The sequence below is a fragment of the Pyxicephalus adspersus genome, chromosome 1 (genome assembly GCF_032062135.1).
Source record: "Pyxicephalus adspersus chromosome 1, UCB_Pads_2.0, whole genome shotgun sequence".
In the NCBI taxonomy this organism is placed as follows: domain Eukaryota; kingdom Metazoa; phylum Chordata; class Amphibia; order Anura; family Pyxicephalidae; genus Pyxicephalus; species Pyxicephalus adspersus.
The window spans coordinates 127,049,836-127,077,126 of NC_092858.1; the positions used below are offsets into that span (position 1 = coordinate 127,049,836).

The following is a 27,291-nucleotide window of genomic DNA, read 5'->3' on the forward strand; positions in this document are numbered from 1 at the left end:
AGTAGAAAGTTAACATTTCTCTTTTATAGTTCCTTGCTGAAGTTTCTCACATGATTATGAAACTGATCTGATGCAAAAATGGGATTTTGGATATGTTCACATTTTTTACACAAATGCCACTTTTGTGCTTTGTTTCTCATTATTATGTTGGGAATGGAAAATGTTGCAGCAACCAATTCTTCAATATCCAAATTAAAAAGCTCCTATAATTTTGGCAAAAGTTTTCTTGGACTGGACAAATGTAATGTCTGCGTTGGGACTTCTGCGTGTAAGAAATTCTTTAAAGAAGAAATAAGGTCAGAAGCCTCAGTCTATCTATCTATCTATCTATCTATCTATCTATCTATCTCTATCTATCTCCCTATCTAACTATCTATATCTATCTATCAATCTATCTATCTATCTATCTATCTATCTATCCCTCTATCTATCTATCTATCAATCTATCTATCTATCTATCTATCTATCTATCTATCATCTATCTCTCTATCTATCTATCTATCTATCTATCTATCTATCTATCTCTATCTAACTATCAATCTATCTCTATCTAACTATCTATATCAATCTATCTATCTATCTAACTATCAATCTATCTCTCTATCTAACTATCTATATATCTATCTATCTATCTATCTATCTATCTATCCATCTTTCTATCTATCTATCTATCTATCTATCTATCTATTTATCTCTATCTCTCTATCTATCAATCTATATCTATCTATCAATCTATCTATCTATCTATCTATCTATCTATCTATCTATCTATCTATCTATCTATCTATCTATCTATCTATCTATCTATCTAACTATCTATCTCTATCTCTATCTATCTATGGTGGTGGTGGGGGTCATGTCAGGTCTTCATTGGGCTCTGTATGTTATATAGGCCGTTATGTACTGGGGATGGGTGATGTGATGCTTTATGGAAGATATGTACACCTTGCTCATCCCACCCCTCCCACTGGTCATGATCTGCCTGCATTGCATAGAGAAGAATAGATGTGATGATGACTTTCGGTTCAATGTATAAATGAAAAAAAAAAAAGGTCATATAAAAAAATATAAAACACCAATATACTATTTATTGTTCATGACACCAATTAGCAGATCATCCATCATTTTTTATCACGATGACCATAATCACCAAATTTTAAAGTTGCCACCAGATTTGAAGTAGAGAAACTCATCTTCAAAGTAAATTAAGTTAACTTCCTATTTTATCTATGAATGGTAAGTGATCGGAAATCTACGGGGTTGCAGCAATAAAAACCTCAAGAAAGGTTTTCTGGGCCACATTGTATGAAGACACAAAAAAAAAAAAAATCTGTTGAGTACTATATAACTTTATTTGTATGCTGTGTGAAAAATCTTAGGACTGAATGTAAATGTGTGTTAAGCTATTTCCCTGAATTTGAGTTGTTATGTATATGTGTGTCTTACCCTTAAATAGAAAATGTTTTACACACCTATTTTAATCCTATTGGTGCTATCTGTTTAATGGGGACCATAGCTACAAGAGTAGGGGCTCCAATGCTTCCACAATGTAAAGTATTTAACGTGGTCTATAGAGAGCCCAGGACTGCAACTCCCACATTAAAATAGATATTGCACAGAGGAGTTCTTCCTTAAACGTTAAGCTTCTTTTTGTTTATGTATTCAGGCATTTTATAGGTGAGTACCTTAAAAAACAAACCCAAATTGCATCAGCTTCTGTACCGAACTGATGACTGCTATTTGCTAAGAGTTTTAAGCCCTTGACCTCTTTTTCTGGTTAAATCCAAATATGAAATCTATTTCTAGTGTGTAATGTAAGCTAATTTAATTTGAGATACTGTAATCTTCTCCTTTGATCGAGCTTTTCAAAGTATCTATAAGTCATCTCCACTGTGATTTCACATAAGTGCTTCTGAAACTCTTCCTACAAAGTAGGCTTACAATTTTTTATAATTGCTAACCTATGGTGTTGCACTTTACAATTTACATTTTATTCAGTTCTTAAAGTATATGTGTGAAGCTCTATTATAAAAAAATAGAAAGAAAAAAAAAAATCGCCTTTAAAACGTCTTAAAATACAGAGACAGAAAAGTTAATCCTCTCAAAACAGATTACGTATTAATCTATTGCATGTTCTGTTTAAAGTCAATTTCTAGCCAGACGATTTTATTTTATTATATTACATATTTTTATACTCTAAACCTAACTATATGCTGCTGATGGACAGAGATATTAGCTGAGCTGTTTTAAAAAAATCATCACCACTTTCCGTTAGTCAAGGTGGAATGATAAAAGAGTGCTGGGTGCAGCAAGGTGTTGTCACAATTTTAACTTCCAAAGGAGGTTACGAGATTGCTGGGGATAGGATGATTGGAAAACTATTTTGCAGAGATTAATTTAATTTTGACAAATAGAAAATTCAAATCTTTTTCCCTGAGTTTTCTTTTTTGTAAAACGTCTTTCTTTTAATGAATAGGGTGCATATTAAAGGTAATTTATTTTTTGTGAGATTTTTTCCCCGGTTTTTGGTGTATTTTGTTGTTATATAGGAACTGTTGTTTTATTTCACTTGTTTTGAAAAAATAGATCGTTATCCAAGCAATAAAGAAATGCTCAGTTTTGATAACCTGAAATTATCGAGTATTAAGCTTATCAATCTACATGAGTTTGGTGACAATTTGGTAAGCTAGTTCTGGCACAAGCATTTTTTAAGGATGCACTTGTTGCTGAAAATTGGTATGTGTTTTAATTTTTGTTCAAGACCGTGTGATATAAAAATGTAGAAGAAAGACTGTCATTACATCAGTTACATATTTTTACTAGTGTACGTAATCATATTAAAAACTGTCCCTCAAAGGCGCTCACAATATAATGTCCCTACCATGTCATTAACAGTCCAAATCCAATTTTGATGGGAAGCTAGTTAACCTAACTGTGGTTTTGTGAAGAAACCCAGCAAACATAGGGAGAACATACAAACTCATTGTAATTCAAACCTGCCACCTAGCGCTGCAAAGGCGAGAGTGCCAGCCAAAGCACCAACTGTGCTGCCCAAATTCACCCCAGGCCTGTAACATACCGTATTTTCCGGCGTACAAGACGATTTTTTAACCCCGCAAAATCTATGACAAGTCAGGGGTCGTCTTGTACGCCGGGTACCAGTACTTACCTGCAGCGCCCGGTGTCCCCGCGAGTCCCCTCTCTGGTCTGGCGTCCCTGCGAGTCCTCCTGTGCCTCCTTCTGTCTTCCTGCTTTTCAGCTTACACGAGTCCTCCTGGGCAGGCTCGCGTTGCTTCACAGCAGGACTCGTGTAAGCTGAAAAGCAGGACGTGAGCCTGGATTGGCTCTTCACTGGAACACGCCCATTCATTACTTAGAACTAGTAGTGTACAGTTCTTTCTGCCTGTCAGTTCTCTCACAATAGTGAGATTTGACAGGCAGAAGGAACAGTACAATACTGGGCATATAACACGACCCCCAAATGATTGGTTAGAGTGGGGGGGTCGTCTTATACGCCCAGTCGCCTTATACACCGGAAAATACGGTATTTGTGCTGAAAAATTTTTGAACATCACGAATCTGGCTAAATTAAATTAAATGGCAATTTTTAACTGTGGGTATTACCACTGTGATACCTGAACCATTTGAATCCTAAATGTAAAATGTTGCTGTGATCATGTGTTTGCCCTGTGGCCAGGTCTCAGTGACTGCAGTGGGTCCTAATAGGTATTACTGCTAGAAACAATAGCTGTTAGTGACAGCCATGGTCTAGCAATAAACCATGTAGCTGAATCTACCAGGTCAAAAAATAAAAATGCTCTATAGCACAGCTAAGGCTCCTTTCACACTTTGAAAGAAAAAATGAGCGGTTAGCCACTGCCAAGCACCCTTATAGAACTACTGTTGGGTTTTTAGTGTTCATTGCAAAATTTGACAACTGATTTGTCGGGTGGTTGTGGTGCAGTTCTTGTTTCAGAGGATAAAAAACAACTGTGTAGCAGGAAGTGACTTTTACGAACTGGGCCATGATTGACTGCAACCACAGCCATATGCAAAAACTGGTTTGCAACTACTCCCATTCAGTTTGGTTTTGGAGCCTTTAGTAGAACGCTGTGGTCAAGTTTTAATTGGGCCTAATACATACTTATCCTGCATATGATAGAGCATATCACTGCATTAGTAATCAGTTGATTTGTGGGTCATTGTGATCATTTTTACCTTTTTAAACTTTTTAATTTAAACAAGAAAAATAAAAAATGCATAAAAATGTATTTTAGATTTTAATACAATTGAAATTCAACTTATAATACTATCAACCTAATCATAGTATGGCGTTTGTCTCACCTATATCAAAGCAGGTTTGAGAACTGGCTTGCACCCCATCTAAGACTTCCGCCTGCTGATCTTCAGAGCTTTGCAGGAAACCACAGTGATGATGGGGACAGCTGGAGACCTGTTGTGATTTCCCGATTGTCTAGTAAAAGTCAACATGACTTGGCGGACAAAAGAATCTGTAGGACCTTTACTAAGAAGAAATCGTGCAGTATAGAAGGAATACTGAGAAAAACAGAGAGGTTCCAAAAGTGGATGAATGCAAAACGTCTTACTCCAGACTTGGTGCAGGCAAGTGGTTATATGAACATGTTAACAAGTACAACGTATATATCCCTGGTCTTTATAACAAGAAGCATCTGAAGAAAAACTTTTTGACCTATTTTTAGTGTAGTTAGCAACAACTTTATTTTATTTGTAAAGAGCAGAAAAGAAGAATAAAAGTAGAATTGTTTTGATAAGGGTAGAAAAAAAATCCTATTTCAGATAATAGTATCCATGGAACTCATTTTACAATGAACAAAGAAGCATTCACATCAACCTTGGTCCTGGAACTAGCTTACCAATAAATATAATCAATAGGGTCTATTTTGAAAGATATCATTATTAGAACTCTAAAAGGTCCCTAAAATATATTTTTTGCTTTTATCATGGACCATAGATCATTGCACTCTGAATAATTGAGATTAGAGGACTAAATGGTAACAGATAATATAAGTTAAACTTTTAAGTTGAGTTTGTTTTAATATAAATTACCAACTTGTACAAGCAAGATGCTTTAAATTACCCATTGTTCTCCTTGTTCACATCTTCATATGTTGAATATGTACATTGTCACTGTAATAAAAGGAAAGAAAGAACATAGGGGTTTTTAATGAATGCAAATACATTGTACAATAAATAATTATATAAATTGTAAATTAGTCCAGGTTGTCACAATAGGCAAACTCCGAAAAAACATAACATTTTTTGGGCCACCAGGTGGCACTAGACAGCTTGTAGCCTTTTTCAAGGAGTGATTCAATAGGGTTCCCCTTTGGTGAACTATACTATACTACCGTATTTTTCGGACTATAAGACGCACTTTTTCTTCCCCAAAACTGGGGGGGAAAAGTGGGTGCGTCTTATACACCGAATACACGTTAAATATACCGGTAATTAAAAAAAATCATACTCTTCTGATCACTCTGTGTCAGAGTGATTAGAAGGGGATACATTGACACAGAGTGATTTTTTAGTATTTTGTTCAGAATCTTTTTTTTCTAGGTTTTTCTGCTTTAAAATTGGGTGCGTCTTATAGGCCGGAGCGTCTTATAGTCCGAAAAATACGGTATATATTAAAAAAAGGAACAGGTTTTTAAAAATATTTTATTAGAAGATATTACCAATATTAGTGTATTACTTAAAATATTAAAAATAAATATAAATAAATAAAATAAATAAAAAATGAATATAATATAATTAGTGAGATAAGCTTGGTTGCAAGTGGCCAGCTATGTGTAACAGGCACCCCACCAGCCGCTCAGTCCCTCGCACAGCAGCGCCTGCAGATTTGACTTCAGGCGGCAGTGAGCAGTACTAAGCGTCTCCCCCTAAGCAGGGTTCTATGGCAGTAGGAAGGGTTAACCACAGTGCCACCTCACTGCCAGTCTGAATGCAGCCTTAAAGTTTGGTGAGCAGGCAACTTTATATTTGAGGCACCACAGCACGCAGACATTTGGCAGTACCCTAATGCTCAATGCCATGTAAGTGGCCCCGGGGGTCCCTAATATGCAAACTCAATTTGGGGACCCTGGTCTTGAAATAGACAAGTTTTTTTTTCATTAAATGTCTTCATTAAATTTCAATAAATGTTCCAAGAACAGGCATGCACAGGAGTGAATTTTCTGTCGTTGATCAAAGAAAGATGGTGATCTCACACATGCACAGTGAGATTGGCGCATTCGTATTTTTTTTTACAAGTACAGTGGCGTACATCACTGATCTATGCAAATAAAGGTGTGAGATTTTATGTTTGAGACTCCGTATCTGGCAACTTATCACCTAACCTGGGGACATCCCCACTTCGCAAGTGATTTAATACCCATGATGAAGCCTCTGCCTGGGCTAAATGTGTCTGGTAATAACACTTAACGGTTGAGACAACTGAGTTTGGATACGCTGGCTACGGACTTGATGAGCTAATTATGCTCCCTAAATGGATAAATGGTTCTGATGGATAGGCCATAAGTTGTCTAGTGCCACCTGGTGGCCCAAAACATTGTATGTTTTTGTAGAATGTGTTGCCTGTTGTGACAATCTCGAGTAAATACAATTTATTTGCATGCTTTAAAAAAACCCTCTGTTCTTGCTTTCCTTTTTTTACTATTATATGTTCTTGGGGTTGGCATTAGATTTTTTATGTGAAGGACTCCCAGTACCTTAATATTAGACTTTTTGCTTTGTTCACATAACTGGACTTGTCCTGTAATGTTGAAGAAATTTTGTAGCTTAGAACAGGGTGGTTTTATAACTCATACACCTCCCATCCTATTATCTAACAACAAATATCTGTCTCAACATATTCCATGGTGATTGGAAAAAAATTGTGTTACCTGTATAGATATAAATGTTGTAATATACTGAGTGACAAGTGATAAGTTGTTTTGTGGAAGCTGATTATCTTTCCTCCAAAAAGAACTAATTCCTAAAGCCTTGTGGAGTATGTAAAGGTAAAACTAGGCTTCCATGTGAATTTAAATATAATTCTAACATACTACAGATCTGATCTGTTTTGGTGCTCAGCTCCTGTTTTGCTCAGAAACCCTGGGCAGACTTTACATAGATAAATCAAAGGACTACTACAATGTAAGTAGCCATTGACCAGTAATACACCACAAAACCCCTTCCAGGTCTAATGACTACCAGTGTGCCCACTCAGCTCCTACTGAAAAAATGTAACGCTAATGAGCAATTACCCCTCCTGCCCCACTGATGATCCATGTCCTTCTCAGGCTGCAACTTTTGATCAGTGTACCCCTTCACCTCTTATGGAAGGCCAGTGTACCCCTGCAGTCGCTGTTGATAACCAATGTCCCCCTCTAGTAGCACCCACTGACTTTTAATTTTCTTTTTGAACCCAATTTTTTGTTCATATTTATTTATTCTGTTCCCCCCCCTGGCCATCAAGGCGAGGGCTTTTTTCCCCCATTGACCCTGACACTGTGCACTTCTTTCATCACCAACACCAGACATTTTACCTACTGTTAGCTACGGATGCTGCTTACCAATGCATAGTCATGATGCCAGAATTCGCCCACTCTCCCATCTCAGGTCTGACCCTGCCAGGGACACAACCCGCCCACTGCCCTGAGCCTGCGATGCATACGGGATACATGGTCTGTGGCTTCGGCTGCTGTGCCCCCCAAGCGGATCCTTCTCCTGGCCCTGCTGGGGGGTGCACCGGTCAGAACAACGGACCACCAAAAATGTTCCCGCAGGCCACAGGTTGGGGGCCGCTGCTGTACACTATGTTGTACATTTCATAGTCCTGACAGTATTTTCTAAACAGTTTTTCATTGCTCTTCTACTTTAAAGTAGACTTGGGCAAGGTGTTTATTTTTACAGTCTTGCATAATATGCAAAAAAATTCCTAACTCTTTATTGCCTATATACCTATCCTATCTTCCGTTTTCCCAACCTAATGTCATGTGTGTAAAAAGTAGAATCTCCGTAATTTGCAGTGCAGTGAAAGTAGCAGCCATTATGCAGCCTTCCTGCATGAGGTCATATCTTTGTTTATAGGGATAGCTATAAATGTAAGGAAAAAATATGTTTTGCTATTAAAAATCAGATCATCTGACACAATCTTCCTGGTTTCTTTAAGCCACATGCAGCACTTTTCTAGTAAAACTAAGGTCTTGTACACAGATCCATTTCCGATTTTCTGCTCCACTGTCTTATGTGACTGATAACCCTATTGGTAACTGATTAGTCTGAAGTCCCAAAACACTGCATACACATGTACAAGTTTTTGCCCTCTGATCCTTTTTTCTTGATAGAAAAATTGGACATTGAAGTTTCAGTTGGATACACTCAAATTTTGATACAACCTGTATACTCTTGATCAACGTTTACCAACATTTGTTCAATCAATCCACGATCCATGATCCTTCAAATGCACTTAAGATCCAATCGTTTCACTGGATTGGAAATTGGATTGGACTACTACTACTATTGTACTACCTCTAAGTCGGTTTTATGGTAGGTACATTTTTTTAAACAGGGTTCTGTTCCTGAAGTAAAGAAGAAATTTCAACTTTCTGTTTTAATGATTTTTTATGTGTATGTGTGTGAAACTTTCACTCCCTGTTCTGTAGGTACGGGGAATTTTCCTGGGTGTGGACTGTATACAGTGTTTAAGAAAAGACCGATTTTTGTAAGTGGGACTTTTAAGACAGTATATGCCTAAATATAGTTATATAAAAGAAGAAAAAACTTTATTGTTCACAAAATGTTAAAACTTTGACAAATCAGTACATAACTTTAAAACATCCATGATTCCATCATATAACAATATGATAGGTATAATAACAGACTCAAGCTAAAAACATAGTGCTAAATATATCAATAGAGCCTAAGTAAGTACAGTTGATTGATTTGCTGTAACAATCCAATGCATTTTGCAGATTAAATCCGCTTCCTCAGGGATTTAGTTTGTACAAATGATAAACATAGCAGCACACTAAATATCAAAGTCATTAGTGCAACTTAATCTGGCGTAGGACTAAGCACAAGAGGTGGAGATAAAAACCACAGCACAGAGAGGGTCAAAAGCCCACATCCAGGGAAGACACCCAAGAATATTACAAAATTTGGGAGGTGTTGTGATCTATTCAATGGTTAGTTAGATATCAAAACCCATCAAGGGATAGCAGTAAAGCGGCAAATTACCCAACGGTTAATGCAAACAAAGTTACTGTGTCCACTGGAGGGGTCACCCATGATGTCCCCAAAGTGTAGGGGTCAAACAGTATAAATGGACCCCTACACTTTGGTTTTTGCACCAAAGTACACAATATTTTTAGCTTGAGTCTGGTATTATACCTTTAATATTGTAATATGATGGAATCACAGACATTTTAAAGTTATGTATGGATTTGTCATGAGTTTTAACATTTTGTGAGCAATTACATTTTTTCTTCTTTTATATAACTATATTTGTGTATATAGTGCCTTAAAAGTCCCACTTACAAAATAGTCTTTTCTTTTTCTAAATAGGGATGCTGGCAAGTTATTAAATATTTGGAGATTTGACAAAGGGGAAATTACTTTTCTGGCCTGGATACAGTGTATACTATAAGTTCAGACTTTTTTTATTTTACCATGCCCCTTAAAGCCGTGTGTGGTATTCAGCACAATGTAGTATTGCCTGTTTCCACTAAGACATGCAGCCACATATTTTTTTCCTCCCCAAGGTGTCTCTCTTTTACATGATAAAGTTATAAAGCTATAAAGCTATTTTAATCTTTGCTGTCTGCAGTGTGAAATTTAAGTACTAATTATGACAATCTTGCTGAAATCACACCACGCTTCCTAACTAATACTCATACAAGGAATGAAAATCTTATAAAAAGAAGAATATATTTGCCTTTGCTGTGTAACCAATATTTCCATAACTATTTTTACTGAGAACTCCAGCTTGGTTTTCACTAGAGTGATAATAACTAATCCCTATAAGGAGGTTTGTAACTTTTTATAATACAATATATTATAGTGATTTACAATGTGTGTACTGTGGTTGTTAGGATTTAGTGCTAATAGACGTAATAACTGATAAAACACAACATCTTTTGGAAAATTACATTGCGTACCAGAGTAGGACCCTAAAATATAATGTCCTATATTGTGTACTCATGAAATATAACACAAGTATAAGTATATATCTGAATTAATGGAGTGGGTACAATGATTTAATGAATATATCCCTTTAAGAACCCCTATATCCCTCTTTCAAACAAGCATCTGTTCAATATGTATGTTAGTTAGTTATTGTCTGTTCTTGCTATTTTCAACAAATTTTTCAATTCACTCTTGTAAATATTTTGATTGTTGGTATTTACATTGAATTTGCCTGAGAATCTTACAGTAATTACACCAGCAGCTAATGAGGACATGTGCAAAATGTAATTAACATAACTTTGAGAAAAAGAGACTTGGCTATATAAAATTTTCAAGTTACAATTTCTGAAAAGACAAGCTGTTTGCTTTTTAGCAATTAAGCTAAGATGTATTTGATGTGATTTGAATATGACTGAAGTATTTATTTATACCAGATTGACACATTTGTTTAATAAAAGTCAACATGTGGCATCCGTAACAATTAACATAAGAGGAGCTATCAACAAAAGATGGCACATAATCAATGTATTCATTAGTGCTGAATGTGAGATGTTCCATGCTGCATGTGTAAATCAGTTGTGCTGATCTCTACTTAATGTATTAATCAGTTTTTGAATACTGCATTTGCAGAAGCTTCTGTAAGACTCCCTAGTTCTACTTCCAATCTGGATAATTTGCATGATTGGAGTAAAGAATCCTATAACCAACGAACAGGCTTTCAAAGTTTTTCCACACTAGCTCTGCTCAAATAATTTGTATTTCCTGAAAATTTTTTACCCCTGTTGACAATCTAGTTTATCAGTCTTCCAAGTGTAGGTATAGCTAGAATATGTTTTTATGTTTTGGATAGAGTAGGTTAGCAGTTCAGTAAGGTTTTTTGTTATGCCATCTGTGTCCACCGCTAGAAATCCCTTCATGTCCTGCCATTTAGACACAAAAGGAATTGAGGAAAAGCCTTGTAGTCAGTTGTCACCAGATCAAGTCCCCATGGCAATATTTCTCTACTGCCCTTCTGGTGACAACACAAAATGTTAAATTTTATCTTTACTGTACATTCGGGAGAATGGTCACAAATTGAGAATGTGAATCTGCCTAGCAGATATGCATACAGTATTTAAAACCTCACAAGGAGTTTTGTCTTCAGATATACTTTAACTGCTGATGAATGAAACTCACATACAAAAATTCAGCCTAATGTATAAAAACAGAATCACTATGGTAAATATAATGCTAGTGTAAAACAATTAGGATAGTAGTGAACATATTTGTATATTCTCATAAAATCTTGAATATGTTGCTTTGACTATGATAGCTTGTTCAGTCATTAGAGGGAAATATAACTTCCTAATAATCATACTGTAGTGTAATAATATATGTTCTGTTTAAACTTATCAGGAATAATCTGAAAATAATTCAATATTGTTTTTTTCGGGCTTAAGAAGATGTGAGTCCTAGAGGTGGAAAGACATTTCTTTTTGAAAGCCTTATTACACCATTAAAACACTCTTAACATAATGTAGAAATTGAAAGTCATTGGAAAAGAAGAAAAGAGGACACACAGATAATTCTATAATAATAATAAAAAAAATATTAATAATAATGAAGGCTTTTTGTGGCAGCTCTGATATCAGTAAATATATATTATGTTAAAATAACAAAAAATACAAGAGTGAAGCTAATACACGTCTGAATCTGGAACATGAAAGATAGAAGGAGAACAAGAAACAATAACACATACAGTAAGTCCTGGTAACAGAGAGGTTTGTGATGAATCTTCACCAGTGTAAAATTTTAAAACCTCGATACTCACCTATCCCTGTTCCCTCACATGACACCGCCATCTTCCTTCTTCTTTACCTCCTGAAGACATCTTGATTGGCTGTACTGGGATGATGTAATTCCTGTGCAGGAGTTGATTCTAGATCGTAAGCTCTTCGGGGCAGGGTCCTCTCCTCCTGTATCACTGTCATTTTTAGTCTGTCAACCCCTATTTAATGTACAGCGCTGCGTAATATGTTGGCGCTCTATAAATCCTGTTTAATAATATTAAAAATAATAATTAATTTCTGGCATGGAGAAGGGAAGCCGAGATTGCTGGATTTCTGTGGCAACCTACACTGAGTTGTACAGCTCAGCAGAATTTGGCAGCTGGGCAGCCAACAGGCAGGTAAGAACAGTTATTGCAGAAGGGACACTGCCTTAACCCTTTCTGCAATAACCCCCTGCCTGACTTGCTAAAGTTCAAAGTTGGACTTTAGTCCCACTTTAAAATGCTAGAACAGAACTATTAAGTTCCTCTTTCAAAGGTGGTAAAACTTGCATAGTCATTTGGTAATAAAATTGTAGTAGCTGCCACAAAAAAATCTTCCAACTAATGAAGAATAGAACATTCATGAAAATTCACTGGGCCAGATACACATGTCAGATAATTCTTGCCCAAGACGAATGGTGATGCTTGCCTCGGGTGAAAATTTGACAAGTTGTCCCCTGAAGTCATTCATCAATCTGCCAGGAGGATGCTTCCCGCTTTTCCTTTCCTCTCCATTCAACAGAATGGTATTGTTTGTACAACCCTCATTCACTCATTTATCACTGGAAACTATCATAAATGATTGTTTCCAGTGACATTCATCTGATGTCTGTACAGGGCTTAAATATAGAGCTTAGTATCAGTGAATACTTGATTATCAGAAGGTGTAAGCTTGCTGATGTAAACTTTATTGTTATTAGACTTCAGTACTTCAAACTAATGATCCCACAAAAAACTGCAGTCTAATAGCTAAACTTTGCTTTCATAAAACAAATTCTACAATCTCTTCAAAGCACATCCTCAGTTTCTAATTTCTCCATTTGGCTTGCTGATATCAGTGGGAGTCTGGAGTGCTGCCTTTGACTTCCTTATATGATTGTAATGTGAAGAGCACATCACCTGAAGCTTTAGATTTGTATTCTTGGTGAATGTGTATTCTCAGAGGATTACAATAATTACCTAACCTACGTCTTTTGGGTATTTGAAATTCAGTTCCAGCCATGGTACTGCTAATGTATCTTGTGTATTCTCTTGATATGGCTACACAGAATCACAATTTTGGCATCATTGTCAAGTGGTGAAATGCAGCTATTTGGCATTAGTAAGGTTCAAGTGTGTTTTCAGGTGTAGGGATTTACTGCAATTGATTACACCTAATGACTATGGAAAAAATCAGAAGTATATTCTGTACATAGTTCACTAAGCAAACACGTGGTCAGTGTTTAGGGCAGTTTTCAGTTTCTGAATTACGCAACAACTGAATTGCAAATGAATGGTGGTTTTTGTTGTCTATGACAGCATTGAATGTCTTTTAGAGGTCTGTATGGTTAGTACTGTATTGCCATATGACAGAATAAAATGGTAAATGTCACGATTGGGGAGACAGGGCCACTAGGGGGTGGTACAGCTTGCACAGAAGTGGTGTGAGCTCTGAGAAGGGCCAAGGCGCAGAGTCTAAGCAGTCACCATGTCTTATTCAGAGCCTCTGATGGTGAGGATGTTGCGCTGCTGGTTACTGCCAGGTTGCGATCCTTGGGCACACCCAGGTGGGCAATATGAAACACGTTACCAAATCACAAAGCAGAAGAGGCAAGGCAGGCAGCAAGCAAGAGAGGTCAGGTCACAAGCCAGGGGTCAAATACCAGGGATCCAGGAAATAGGCACCGGTGACACAGGGGCCACCGCAGTCGCAGGAACAGAGGGAAACACTGGAAGAAACAGGAGGCACAGGTGACTCAGGGATATCCATAGACAGACTGGAACAGCACAGGGAAGTTGGCTGTGAACCAACGGACTGGGCAACGAGGGTTTAAAACAGGAGCTGGACAGAGAAAGTGCTGAATTAAGCAACATGTGGACAGGAACTAGCTTACAGAACCAGGGGCTCGGCACTAAGTGCAGTGTCTGAGCTAGCTAAATATCCAGGGATGATTAAGAGGCTATTTTCTGATTGGCCAGCTGATTGGGCGAAACTGATAAGGCTTGGGAACAGAGGCACGCCCAGAGTCAGAACTGCCGGTAGAGAATCCTGCACTATAGTGAGAAAGAGGTAAGTGTGACAGTAAATCAACTTGAAATATCTGGAGTCTCCTTAATGGGGTGATTTATCCGTATTATCTGACTTTTAAGTTGCACTGGGGATAGACTGTGAATGTCTTAAATTTTTAAATAAGAAGTTGTGTTGGCTTCTACAACTTAAAAGTCTTGGCCTGCCGTCTCAATAACCTACTCTAGGATATAATGATTTGATTTAATGTGTCATAAGGTTGTTTTCCCCTCACTTCTTGTGCCAATAGACACACAGAAAAGGAAAACAGGTATGTGGAAAAGGTAGAAAGGCAAAGTTATAACCCAGCCTCACCCTATACAAAATAAAAGGTAATAATAAAAAGTTTTAAAAAGCACTGAACCATAATAGACACATACCTGTAAGACCTAATACTTATGTATGTACAACCTATTAACCTGATTGAGGTTGATGTGAATTTAAACTTTCGTTCTTACTTTTCTTCTAAAGGCTTTAGATCCCAATATATGATAAGACTACAGTGTTCACTAGCAGCTCTGTCCCAGATTGTTTTTGTTTCTGTCTAGAGAAACTAGCTACCATCCGGTGGAAGTGGTAAACCACGGCACCGTGTTTGGCATACAGGTTAAATACGACTGCTATTTTAATTTTCCAGGAACAACCCCACCATGTCCGTTTATAGAGAACACACACTTCTACATTGAAAAACATCTATTTTATCTAACATATACAGGGAGATTCTTAAATATTTGTGTTTTTTTTTAATAAAGTCTCTAAGAGGGCAATCACAAATGTATTACCACAATTTATCATCATTGATAAAATTGTACTAATTCTGCCCTTGTTTTATGCTAAATTACATCAAGGGTATTTGAGCTGAATGCTACAAATGTTTCCACTTTAAATTACTTTTACTGAAGAGCTTAATATTAAAAAAGAGGCAAAGTATCCACCACCATGAGACATAAACTTATGGCCTGAAAAACAAAATAATTACCAGGTAAAGTGTATCTATTGCTATGAACCTATCATTTTAGGTTTAGAACAGGGAAAAGTTAAACCCCCTATTTAATTTTTTTTAATTTTTATTATTTTTTTCAATAATTTAAATTTATGTTTAGGAGGTGCAGCAGGCGATAACACAAAATCACTACAAAGTATGGGATGTCCCATCCTATACAGATCTCAATGGGCAGATGTCCCCATTGGAAGATTTCCCCTTACCTCTTGCAACAGCTGTAAAAGTTTTTCATCATGTTCTATCTTTATGACAATGGTCACCAGGTTTATTAAAAAGGGCGAATTTCCCCAAAAGTAACAAGGACAGAATAAAAGAGCTGATTCTAACTACATTTTACTCAAATTAAAAAATGGTTTGGCTATACAGACACTGTATTGCAAATTAAGCAATATGGTCAACAATGGCAAAGTAAAACATTTTAATTGTCCTGGATCATAGGTTTGATTTGACAGTATAGATTTTAATGTTTCATAAACATGATTTTTTTTCTAGGCTTCTCAAAGGCTGGCTTAATTAAAAACCAAAAATAAAAGTGTAATAATTATGTGTAGACAAAAAAAAATCTGTATCCTGAATGTAAAATAAAGCTAGGTTATATCAGATCTTTACTGGGCTCTATAAAAGATGGTAAGCAGGTTGGTATTTCCACTAAAAATAAATATACTCAATCTAAAATGTATTATGGCAGATTACCTGTCTGTAGATATAGTAGTTGCACTAGTTTTCTTATACTTATGCTTAAAAAACACATATAGGATACACTTGTTGATGTCAGTAGCATGGATTGGTAGTGGCATGGATTGGCAGTTACAACAATCAAGACACTTTGCTTTTTGTATATATTACATTTTTGGGGGTTACATATGCTTTAAGTTTATTTTTTTAACCTTAGAAACACAGTTTTGAAAACAACCTGCCCAGTCCAGGTTGTAGTGATCTGCTGCTCATTTAATAAAATGCTTTACATTTAGCAATCCTAAACCCCTCTTAATCTTGCAGCATAGTACTGCTTGCCTGTTTATTTCAATCTATTTTTTCTATATGTGCACAGTTAAAAAATGTTTAACCTAAACAAGACAGTTTTAGGTTGTAAGGCAGTATTTTACTGCCCTCCTCCTAATATTGCCACATATATAGTAAGTAAAGCCTTGAACAGAACTTGAGAAAGTTGAACTAGTTCTGAAACATCATTAGGCAGTTAACCCCCAAGGTATTTTAAAATAGGTATTATAATTATGTGCCTTTATCTGTACCACCCTTACTAAATAATTGTCTATACAATATATTTTCTACTGTACAATACAATGCCTTGAAAGATGTTGGTACTATACAAATCTTTATTAAAATAATAATAATAATGCTCTGTAAAATTACAATAGTTAATGCAATCCTTTATTTTATTGTTAAAGTTCAGTTCAAGATCAGTAATCAAATAATGTGGTACTTGTCTGCTATTGTTAATGTGCTAAAAATGTGAAATAATTCACTTGCTTAGTTTCCACAAGAAACCGACAATATCTTCATCGAAAAGCTACAGTTTACATTTCTTTTTTCCTGTGAGAATTATCCTAAGCTCCTGCAGCCCACACTGCAAGAACTCTCAGCAATAAATTAAACAGAAAAGGAAAAAAGGGGTAGCGTTATATAGTGTCCTTATCTAATTCACTGGGTGAAATCTATGCCAATGTCTGCTCTATTTTTTTAGGCAGAATTTATAAAAATTAAAATGGAACTGTGATACTATGTTAGAAGTGATTTCTTAAACATCTAACATTAATAATCTTGTTTTGGTGTGTAGACCTCCAAATAGAAAAACGTGTACCCAATCAAATAGGAAAGACAAAGTGATAGAGCCCTTGGGGTGTAGTGTCATCAAATTATCCAAAAAATGTTTTGTAAGGGGGATAGAAATGGCCAAAATCAAAGTTATGAATTTTTACTTATCAAGTGGAAAGTTGTAGGCCATCTTATAGAACAATGGTTGAAGCCGTATCAGAAAACTCTTCTTTTCACATTGGTTGATGATCGCTCTCTATGCATTTTAGGGTCTGATCCTGTGTTCATTAGGCTTCTTCAGGATGGTATTGTATATAGGTAGAGTACAAACTAATGCTTAGTGGGCACATGTATACACTTGAACTCACCAACCTGAAAGTGCTTCTTTTTTGAAATGCATGCCCGGTCTCTAAAGGAGTTCACATCAGCGGCACAGTGTACTTAAATATTTGCCCCTCACTACCTAAGTGGTTTTGGAGGCATATGAATAATGGGGACTTGATGGTAGCTGAAGAGTCAGAAAAGAGTCTATGGAGAGCTTCTTCAGAATTATGAGTACAATTGTGTGTTTGTGAGTTTGAGGGGGAAAAACAGATAAGAGGGAAAGGTTGAATAGTTCAGTAAGTTCTGGGGCCTCAGTGTGCTCAGAGTAAACCAGAGGGGATTGGGTTGAGTGAACTTATAGAGGATGGAGCTGATGGGAAAAAGTCGGTAACCTCATCTAAACAGGGCTGAAAATGGATTAACAGATGGATGGGGTTAGAGTGGTGCAGGGAGCCAAGTTACCATTTCTGGTTTTGATGATTTTATTATTCATTTAAGTGGCTATGTCTTGGGCAGTAAAGGTGGGTGTAGGGGCCAGAAGGTTTAGGAGGGAGTCAATTGTGGCAAAGAGGCAGCAAAGGATGCATTCCTTTAAGGATATTATAGCATAAAAGCACTAAAATGCTGTTTTGCAGATGTCTAGTGTGATTGTTGTTCCATGATCGGGGGTTAGCAGGATGGTGTAAAGGGGAAAGGGGTGGGGGAATTTTTATCAAGAGCTTAAGATAGAGTGCAGTTGTATTGAGTGGCACCTGGTGTGGAGATGTGATTTTAGAGTTAGTAAAGTGAAGGAGTGATTCAGGTTATGGAGATCTCTCTGCCACAGACCTAGTCTGAAAGGGGCTGTTCAATGCAGTAACACTTTAAGCCAAGGAGAAATGTGTGGTATGATGCTGGTTGTCATTTAAGAATGAACACATTTAGTGGTTGTAAAGTATTGCTTTGAGTAGCTGATGGCTGAAGGTTAGCATTGCAGCAAAAACTTTTTTTACTGTCACTAAACTATTAAATGTTATTGTTTATCCACACTTTTAGAGTTGTATTTTGTTGTAATAGATTCAGTTTTACTTTTCTTTCCAAGTTTTATTAAAATAATTCTGTCTAGTACCAGAGGCCAAAAAGCTCTAGGAGGTAGAAGGTAAATAGCAGTGAAAAAAAAGTGTACAACCTCCCCATCCTCCCCAAACATATGCAGTTACATTATTGTTAACAGGTAAATCTCCCAAAATCAAGATATTTTTTCTGCACCCTTTTGGTAATTTGGAACCAAACCTGGACATTTAAAACTGAAAATAAGGAAGAAGCACAGGAAGATACTTTTTAATTCTTATGAAAATCTTACTTAAAATACTTTAGTTGAGGCATGGCTAAAGTTTAAGTACTTTTAAAAATAGGACAGTTTATTGAAAAAGGTGAAATACTGTGAATTTTTACACATTTTCGAGTTAGTTTGTTAATGCTTACTTTGGAAGGAGAATGTTCACACCTAACAGCAAAGAACATGTGTAGCTATCAATTAGAGCACAACTATTTCTGTTTGCAGAGACGCACTTTTATTTATTGCAGTATGTGGAATATATTGCTTTTGAGATGTTAGCTGCCCATAAAGGGTAAAGTACTAGAAAATCAATAAAAAAATCCTCTGAAGTTGAAAAAAAAAGATATACTTTAAAAGTCGACTATTAAAAATAGCATATTTAAAGGTTAGTTAAGATATATTGTTAGGAAGCAGATTATATGTCACTTGTTCCTCATGTATATTGCTGGAGACCAGGTGATATTTAACATGTTCTTCACATCCAGAAGTAGCATTATTTTTCAAGTGATAGTAAAGGCAAGCCTCTGGAAGGTGCCTAAGACAGGGTTGGTGGGCTGGGAATAAAGTTGTGTTTGTCACCTGGCCAGACTCAGGTCCAATATTGTATAAACTTTTGGCTATGGCCTTTCTGCAGGCAAACTTATCCTTCTGTTCCATAAGTTTAGAAGGCATTTTTGGAAAAACAAATTTTTTTTTTAGATTTTTAATTTTAATTACTTTCGACTTTATTGAGCCATCCATATACAGCCTTGGCAGCGTGTTTTGGATTATTGTCCTGCTGCATGTGTCCGATTCCAAGGTGTCCTGATATGGACAATAGCAGGGGTTCTTACGGAATCTACTTCCATCAATTTTACCCTTTGCCCTGATCAGTTTTCTGATACCTGAATAGAAGAAGCCTGCCTACAACATGATGCTGCCACTACTATGCTTTAACATGTGAATGGTCTCTGGAGCAGCAATGGCTTTCCTTTACAATATATAAAATCTCTACCTTGTTGTCGGTAAAACAAAACAGCTTACATAGTCTAATTTCACATAAAAACTATATTTTGCAAACCAGGACACATCATTAGAACAGAAATACAAACATATTCTTATTAGAAAATAATTATATATATATTAAAATATATTAATTTCACCCAAATTTATACAAAAAAAAAAAATTTTGTCAGCAACAACATAAAAACACAAAAAAGGACCAAATTTTTTCTCTTTGAAAATGTTTCCCCTTCACCAGCTCAATAACCTAATAGGTATATTGAAAACTTTGCAAAGCACTTGACATCTTTCCAAATAATTTGTCATAACTTAATCTATGTATACTTACAGACAGTGTCGATCTACTTTACCAAAACCAATATTTAATTTCTGAAATAGAAAAATATGTCCTCAGGTTTAGATACTTTTGCACCCCTCAATAATCTATGTATCATCCAATTAAATTCTGGCTTCCTTACTTTCTGAAGGTTTCTCTTTTTCAGCTTTTTATTCTTAGGGTCAGGGGACTTTTTTTTCCTTTTTGAGGCTCATCCTCTGGTAACTCTCCTCCACGCTAGAACCACATTCAGGTTTGGTCAGAAGGTTCCTCAGTTTTCTTTTTCTCAGCTTCTTTTTTCCTGCAAGGACAATTGGCATACAAGTACCCACCCTATTGACACAATTTTACAATTTGCATATTTACGATCAAAGGCGCAACATTAGGAACATACTTTGACTTTACAGTCCTTTAGATGGCCATTATGTTTACATGTTCGACAAAAAAAGTTCATACCAGCATAAAAAAGGTCACCATTCACCTTACTAAGTTTGAAAGGAGCAAGAGGCCTCTTACCCTTTTTAAACTGCAAATAACCACTTTCGAGTCCACATCCCCATTTCATTCATTACATTTAATTCAATCTTGCCCAACAGCTTTTTGTTTTTGAACCTCATAACAAACAAGGCTTTCCTTCTTTTTGCTACCAAGGACATCCAATGGACTCTGGTCAACCAACATCTCCAACAGGCTGTATAGCCTCAAAAACAAATTGTACCATCTGTCGAATCCCTGCATATTCAGGTATTTCATCTGCGTTTGCAAATTCACTCCCATCAGTCAGCTCCATCACAGCTTCCGCTGTGCTCTCCATGTTCTACGACTTATAGGATATCAGTTGGGCGCTTGCTTCTTAGGCTGTCAGGTGGTGCCTACCCCAATAGCAGCATGGACTGAACTGGAAGGAACAGCTCGAGGCTGAAGCAGCTGGCATACTACTCGCTTTCATTTACGGCCAAGATGCAAGGTTTTACACTTGATCTTAGCCAAAAGGCCAAGAAGCTTCTCTTCATAGATAGTGTACTAAAGCTAAATTTCAGAAACAATCAGCACTGGCTCCATTGTAGACATATCCCTCCTTTCTTAGGCATAAAGTTACAAAAGCTCCTTGACAGGTGGCACACACTTGTATACAGATTCATGGGTCTTGGTGGAAGCCTCATTCTCAGGGCCGTGACAAGGCAAGTATATTGGTGCACTATGTTGCATCTAAGATGAGCCTTTTAACATTTGGGCATGCATTGTGCAGTGCATAAGAGTAAGCACTTACGCACATGTGCCAATCAGAACCAATAGGTCTGTATAGCATCCAGTGATGCATGATGAGCTAGTTGACCTGTGGTTTATATTGCTTTTGATTTGCTTGAGTTTTTTGACATGGCCTCTGATGATCCTCTGTTGCCAACTTCTGCTTGCCGCTGCACCTGTTTGACCTCCGGTTACCAAAACTTTGCCTGCCTATGCTTCTTTCCTTTTATCCCCTTTTATACAATGTCTATTATGTTACTGATATACTGCCAACTGCTGACCATTACTCTGAATTTCAGTATTTGACTGTTTTCTCAGCAATCACTTGATCTTTTGAAGCTTTCTTCATCTTCACCTATAGAATCATGCTCTGTGTCTCCATTGATTGGTGCTTCAATGCTTTAACTCACAATTGTTTAGATTAGTTTTCACAATGCAGATTTAAATATATAAGTTAGCATACCTAGAGTTTTATAAACAGGTTTATTCACTCTGAGATCTGACCCAAGATGGTACTTTACTACATACAGGTAAACTCTATTCAGCTTTTTGGCTTCATAAAGAACCAAAGCTTAAGTTATAGTGCAAATACTTTGTAATCAAGACTTCCAGCTTTTCTATATGAAATTTGGAAAGCATTATCTGCTATTTTGGGTACAGTGAGTAAAATCAAAATATTTATTCTGTAATTTTTTTTCAGGGTCTACCTGTGCAATTCCTTCGTTGTCCCTCACAGCGTCTCCTAGACCGAATAATACGACGTTACACTGAAGTGTTTGATGCTGGCAGCGTGTACATGACACACTTCACCGACAGGGATAAATTGAGGCTGCTCTACACACTTTCTGTGAATGCTCATCCCATTATCTTACAGGTAACCCATAGGTGGTCTGCTTAGCATGGTAGTATAAATGTATTTCTCCAGATATATATATAGGCAACAGTTTATTTCGAGTGGATGTCCATACCACAGACAAAAGCTTTTCTTGGTGAATAATGGATATACTGAAATTCACTTGGCCCACAGTTTGGCAAATAAAATTTTTTAGGACAATTAAGGATCCTTGGGGGTTCCTGGGCATGGTATTCCTGAGCAAATTGGATAATAGGCTGGGCACTGCTGGTAGGAACCTTTGCTAATAAACAAAAAAAGTTTAAAAGGGGAACAGCTTTTTCATACAATTTGGTGGTTTTAGTAGAGACGTTGTGATTTCATAAAACAGTACTATGATTGCTTTGACCTAAAGCAACAAAAGACACTTAATGCAGAGTGGGAGTTCACAGGGTGGTGTCTTCCAAAAAACTAAGACTAAGGTCTCAGGTATAACTAGGTAGAGAGATAGTGAGTAGCACTGCAGTTTTTAATCTCCTTTTTTTCACTGATCTGAATCATTTTAAAAATACCCCATTCTCTAAAAGCAATTATTCCTTTTAGAGAAGCAATTATTTCCTAGAAATCATGTTCTATTCATAGAGGTAGTTCTTTGGTGTGAGCTGCCATCCTAGGCAGAATGCGGTGAGGATGACAGATCGTATTATCCTTCCGTGAGATTACCGGAATCCCAAAACCATTATTAACTGATTTAAAAAGCCTTTTCCATAAAATATTTTGATACAACAAAATAGCATATGTTTGTGGTCTTTAAACTGCTAACATTTCTGGCATTTTGATATTATTAGTACATTTTAAATGTGAACAATAACCTTTTGTTTCTTAAATGTTACCCACACAATGTTGTATTATTGCTATTTCAGATTTTCCCTGGAGCAGAAGGATGGCCTTTTCCAAAGTACTTAGGTTCCTGCGGGCGCCTGTATGTGAGCACAAGTACCCACCCACTAATTTCTTACAATAACTCTGCTCCTGAAATAGCAGCAGACCTGGTATACCAACTTCTTCAAACCATACAGCATTTGAGCAACAATGACTTGAAGTATTTCTTCTATTTTACTCATATTGATGGAGACACTTTTGGAACATTTAGTGATGGTCGATTATTTATCAGAGATACAAGCAATCTTGGCATCATCGACTTGCAACTTGGTAAAAAAAAAAAAACGCGATCTATAAATGTATCGCAATGTAATCTGTCTTCAACCTAATTTATCTTTAATCCCTTGATCCCACTGGAGATGTCTTCGATTGGCACCAGGCACCACCATCCTTGTCCTTCTTCTGACTATATCACCCAATCTCGCACTGCGCCGGTAAGAGATTGGGTGGCATAGCCTGCTGTAAAGGAAGAAAGAATGCTGATCTCACTATGCATGTGTGAGATTGGCATTTATTTCCCTCAATGTAGGAAGAAGCCCCTTATGTGCTCCCATTCTGTGTTTATATAAATAAAGCCTTAAGAATATATTCCTACAATAATTATAAATAGGTTGTTATCACAAAAGAATGGGGAGTTGTATGTAGTCCATACCAGGAAAGCAACCCAGGGTAGCAACCCCAGTCTGCCATAGATATAGTAAGCTGAACATTTTCACCCTAGGTAATGAAGTGTATAAACCCTTTTTTAAAAAAATCTCTACATGGAGGCTGCCATTGTTGACCTCTTTCTGAAAATATTAACTGCTTGGACATATTGACCCTTCTATCTTCCCTAATTTGAGTTGCTGAATTTAAAACAAGTATGCAGATAAAGACTTTAGGCTTTTCTGACCTACATACTTGTTCTGTGCCAAGGATTCACAAAGTATAAATCTTTCAGGTCCAGCACTTGTGAAAACCTTTGGGACCAGACCAAATAGTGATGGTCTAGAATGCACCATTTACATGTACAACATACATATTAATACAGTGCCAGTGCAAATGGTTTATTAAAAAAAGATGAAACTGTCAACATAAACAAAACTTCTAGGCTTAAACATGCATGCGCGTATTAAAATGTGAGAAACAAATACAACAAATATTTTACTTCCACCAGTGCTGAAAATCAGTTGAGTTGTAGCTTTAATGATATTTCTACGAACACCTTACGGACTATGCTAACTGAAACTATTTTGTCAAATTTAGAAAAGACTACATAGTTCTTTGTCTTTTTTGCTATCCTTTACCCAATTTGAGAAATATCAACTATCTATGGTCCCAATGACAGCAAGGCAAAAAAAGGACAGTTATTTTCAATATGATAGGAAGACAGAGACTATATTTATAAAATTAATATTAAGGCTTCCCATCACTTCCTGTCCTGAAATCTCCTAAATGGGAACACATCACTAACAAAAAAAGTAATATCTAAACTGTTCACATACTTTAAGCATTTGATTTTAAGCGTTTTATACATTGACTTGGTTTACTGTGGTGACACAAAGAGACTACTGATTAATTGCCCTGCATGGCAGATCAACTGAGCTAATTTACCTTTTTATTATTATTATTATTACAGTATATACATTTTTTGTTATAATTGGTTTCACATTGCATTTATTTTTTTACTTTTTTAGAAAAAACAGGGAGAGACAGAAACACTGAAGAACCTGACATCTTTAGCTGCTTATCTTCTGACTGTCCACCAGTTTTATCATCTTGCTCCAACATAACTGAAAAGCAAACTCTTGTTCTGGTGTGTAAAAATCTTCTCCCATATCTGATATCGGGAAAGTTTCCTCGTTCCACTCAAGGAGAAATCGACAAAGTTCTTGGCATCTGCTCAGAAAATCTTACAACTGACCAGGAGGCACGGAAAATATCAGAGAAACTAATGAACATCTTGAAGCCATGGCGAGCATGTGATTTACGATTTGCATACAGATATCCAGAGTGCAAATATAGTTGACATATAATGCTAAGCAAGACCTGCTATATGGTATAGTACTGGGATTTGGGGTGCATCGAGAGTAACAGCAATGTTTATGATAAAACAGCTAATATTATAAAATTCATAAAGTAGAGGACAAACTACACAGTAATGTTGGGACATATTTGGACTTCTAACAACCTGTGGTTTGCCCATAGAGGGAAGAACAACAAGTTCACTTTAATGATGGACCTGCGGTAATTTTATACTGTTTTGATAATGTTTACAGTGCACCCTACTGCTCCACTGCTGGGTGGTAGAAACAAATACTCAGATCTCTGAATATAAGAGAATGAATCTCCATTCTCTAATGTGATGGAACAGGAGCTTGCCAGTTGGCCATTTAGGCATCCCAACATATCACATGGGGGTAAAGAGTTCTTGACTTTTTGTAATCTTTCAGTCATAGCTTGGAGCTTACATAGATCTCTTTACTCCTGGCAGAAAACTGGAGCAGGTAAGAGAGAAAGAAAGAATTAACATCTGCAGGAACTGGCAATAAAGCTGTGGTCTACTTTTACATTCCATAGATAGATTAGCAAAGACCCTGGTTTCGGTGGAGCCACATGCCAACACACTTGGAGCATGTTGTGTTGGTCCAGTGCTAACTGTTAATATCCATTGCTAACTGTGAAAATCAGGTTTTAAACCAAAAAAAAAAAGACACTTTGCAAATGCATGACGTTAATTTTAAAGATTGTAACTCCCATCCTTTCTGAATACCATTCAAAAATGAAATTTTTAGGTTAAAGATGTATTAATGGCTTGTATTTTCTAAGAATACTGATAAAACTAAAAATAGCTTTCAATACAGGTGTTTTGAACATGTATGATACTGTAACAAAAACTCTACAAAAGATGTGGTTAACAAAGAGAAATAGGTAATTTGGAATTTGTATTTCAGTAAATTTAGTCATTTAAACTATACTGTTTTGGGGTTAATTTCATTCATTTGTATTTAGTATTTTATATGCATTGGTGTACTGTTTATATACACTTATATAACTTATATAACTTTTCCAAATAATGTTTTAAAAAGAGGTGCATCCAGCACACAGGTTTCACATAGCCTTATATGTTTTGTGTGTGAACACAACAAAAACTGCTTGCCTTCAGACTTTCTTTCTTTTTCATTTAAACCTTAAAGAGCAGACGAATGATTTGCTGATCTGATTTAGTTAAGTGTTAATTTAAAACTAAATGCTATGTAAGACTATGTAAACAGCCCCTTTACAGAAAAGTATAGATTAGACTGGTATGTCCTGTCAAGTGTCACAGTGTTGTGTCCTGACAAACCCTGGAGGTGAAAAAATAGCTTTAACCATCTATTAGGTATAAAAAGTGGAAAGAGGGGTTTTGTTGGCAGAACAGTAAAGCGATAATTTATTTAGCACATGTTCAAAAAAAAGTTGAAATCAAAGCAGTCAATAGATAATTAATGCATGTAATGGATGCTTCTAGACAAAGTTTCACTATTCACATTATAGGTGAATGAATTTGTAAGTGCTATTTATGAAATACTTTTATAACTCATATGCATATGTGTACACTATATGACTTGTAAACCTTACCCTGAAGAAGCCAGACAAGACGAATGTCAGGAAAAAGAGACTAAAGCTACGTACACACGTCAGATTTTTATCGCCCGATAATCGGCATCGGCCAATTATCGGGCGAAAATCTGCCGTGTGTACAGTCGGTGTCGTCCATCGTCCGGACGACCGACCTGCCGGATCCACGGACGATGGACGACAGCCGATCCTAATGAAAGGGAAGGGGAGAGCGCGCAGCAGGGTGCCGCTCCGTCGCTCTCCCCCTCCCCTCTTCATAGAGCATGAATCGTTCATGCTATCGTTCATGCATCGTGCACTCCCTTGTCGTTGGAAAGGATCGTGAAAGATCCTTTCCAACGACAAAAATTGGAAGTGTGTACGCAGCTTTACTATGTCCAAATAAAATAGACCTTTCAGACTCTCCTGATCAATCATACTTATATAATGTCAATACTGAATCTCTGTCTAGAAGCATCAATTAATTGTCTTTTGTCTGCTTCGGTTTTAACTTTTTATGTGCTACATAAATTATTGCTTAACTTTTCTGTTAACAAAACCTCTCTTGGCATGTATAGACAGTTAAAACTACTTTTTACTTTTACAAAAATGTTTTACTTTTTCTGATTTTCATTTCAAACTTGGACCAGAACCCCAGGGTCA

The 27,291-nt window shown here is 36.6% G+C and overlaps 1 protein-coding gene across 1 annotated transcript; it reads left to right on the forward strand.

The window, feature by feature from the left end:
- Positions 1 to 26,005, forward strand: DIPK2B (divergent protein kinase domain 2B). Its single transcript, XM_072426798.1, has 5 exons — positions 1 to 296; positions 4,359 to 4,623; positions 21,976 to 22,149; positions 23,031 to 23,319; positions 24,726 to 26,005. Exons 1-5 carry the CDS (start codon positions 79 to 81, stop codon positions 25,055 to 25,057), a joined length of 1,278 nt encoding a protein of 425 aa, XP_072282899.1. The 5' UTR covers positions 1 to 78; the 3' UTR covers positions 25,058 to 26,005.
- Positions 26,006 to 27,291: the final 1,286 nt, after the last annotated feature.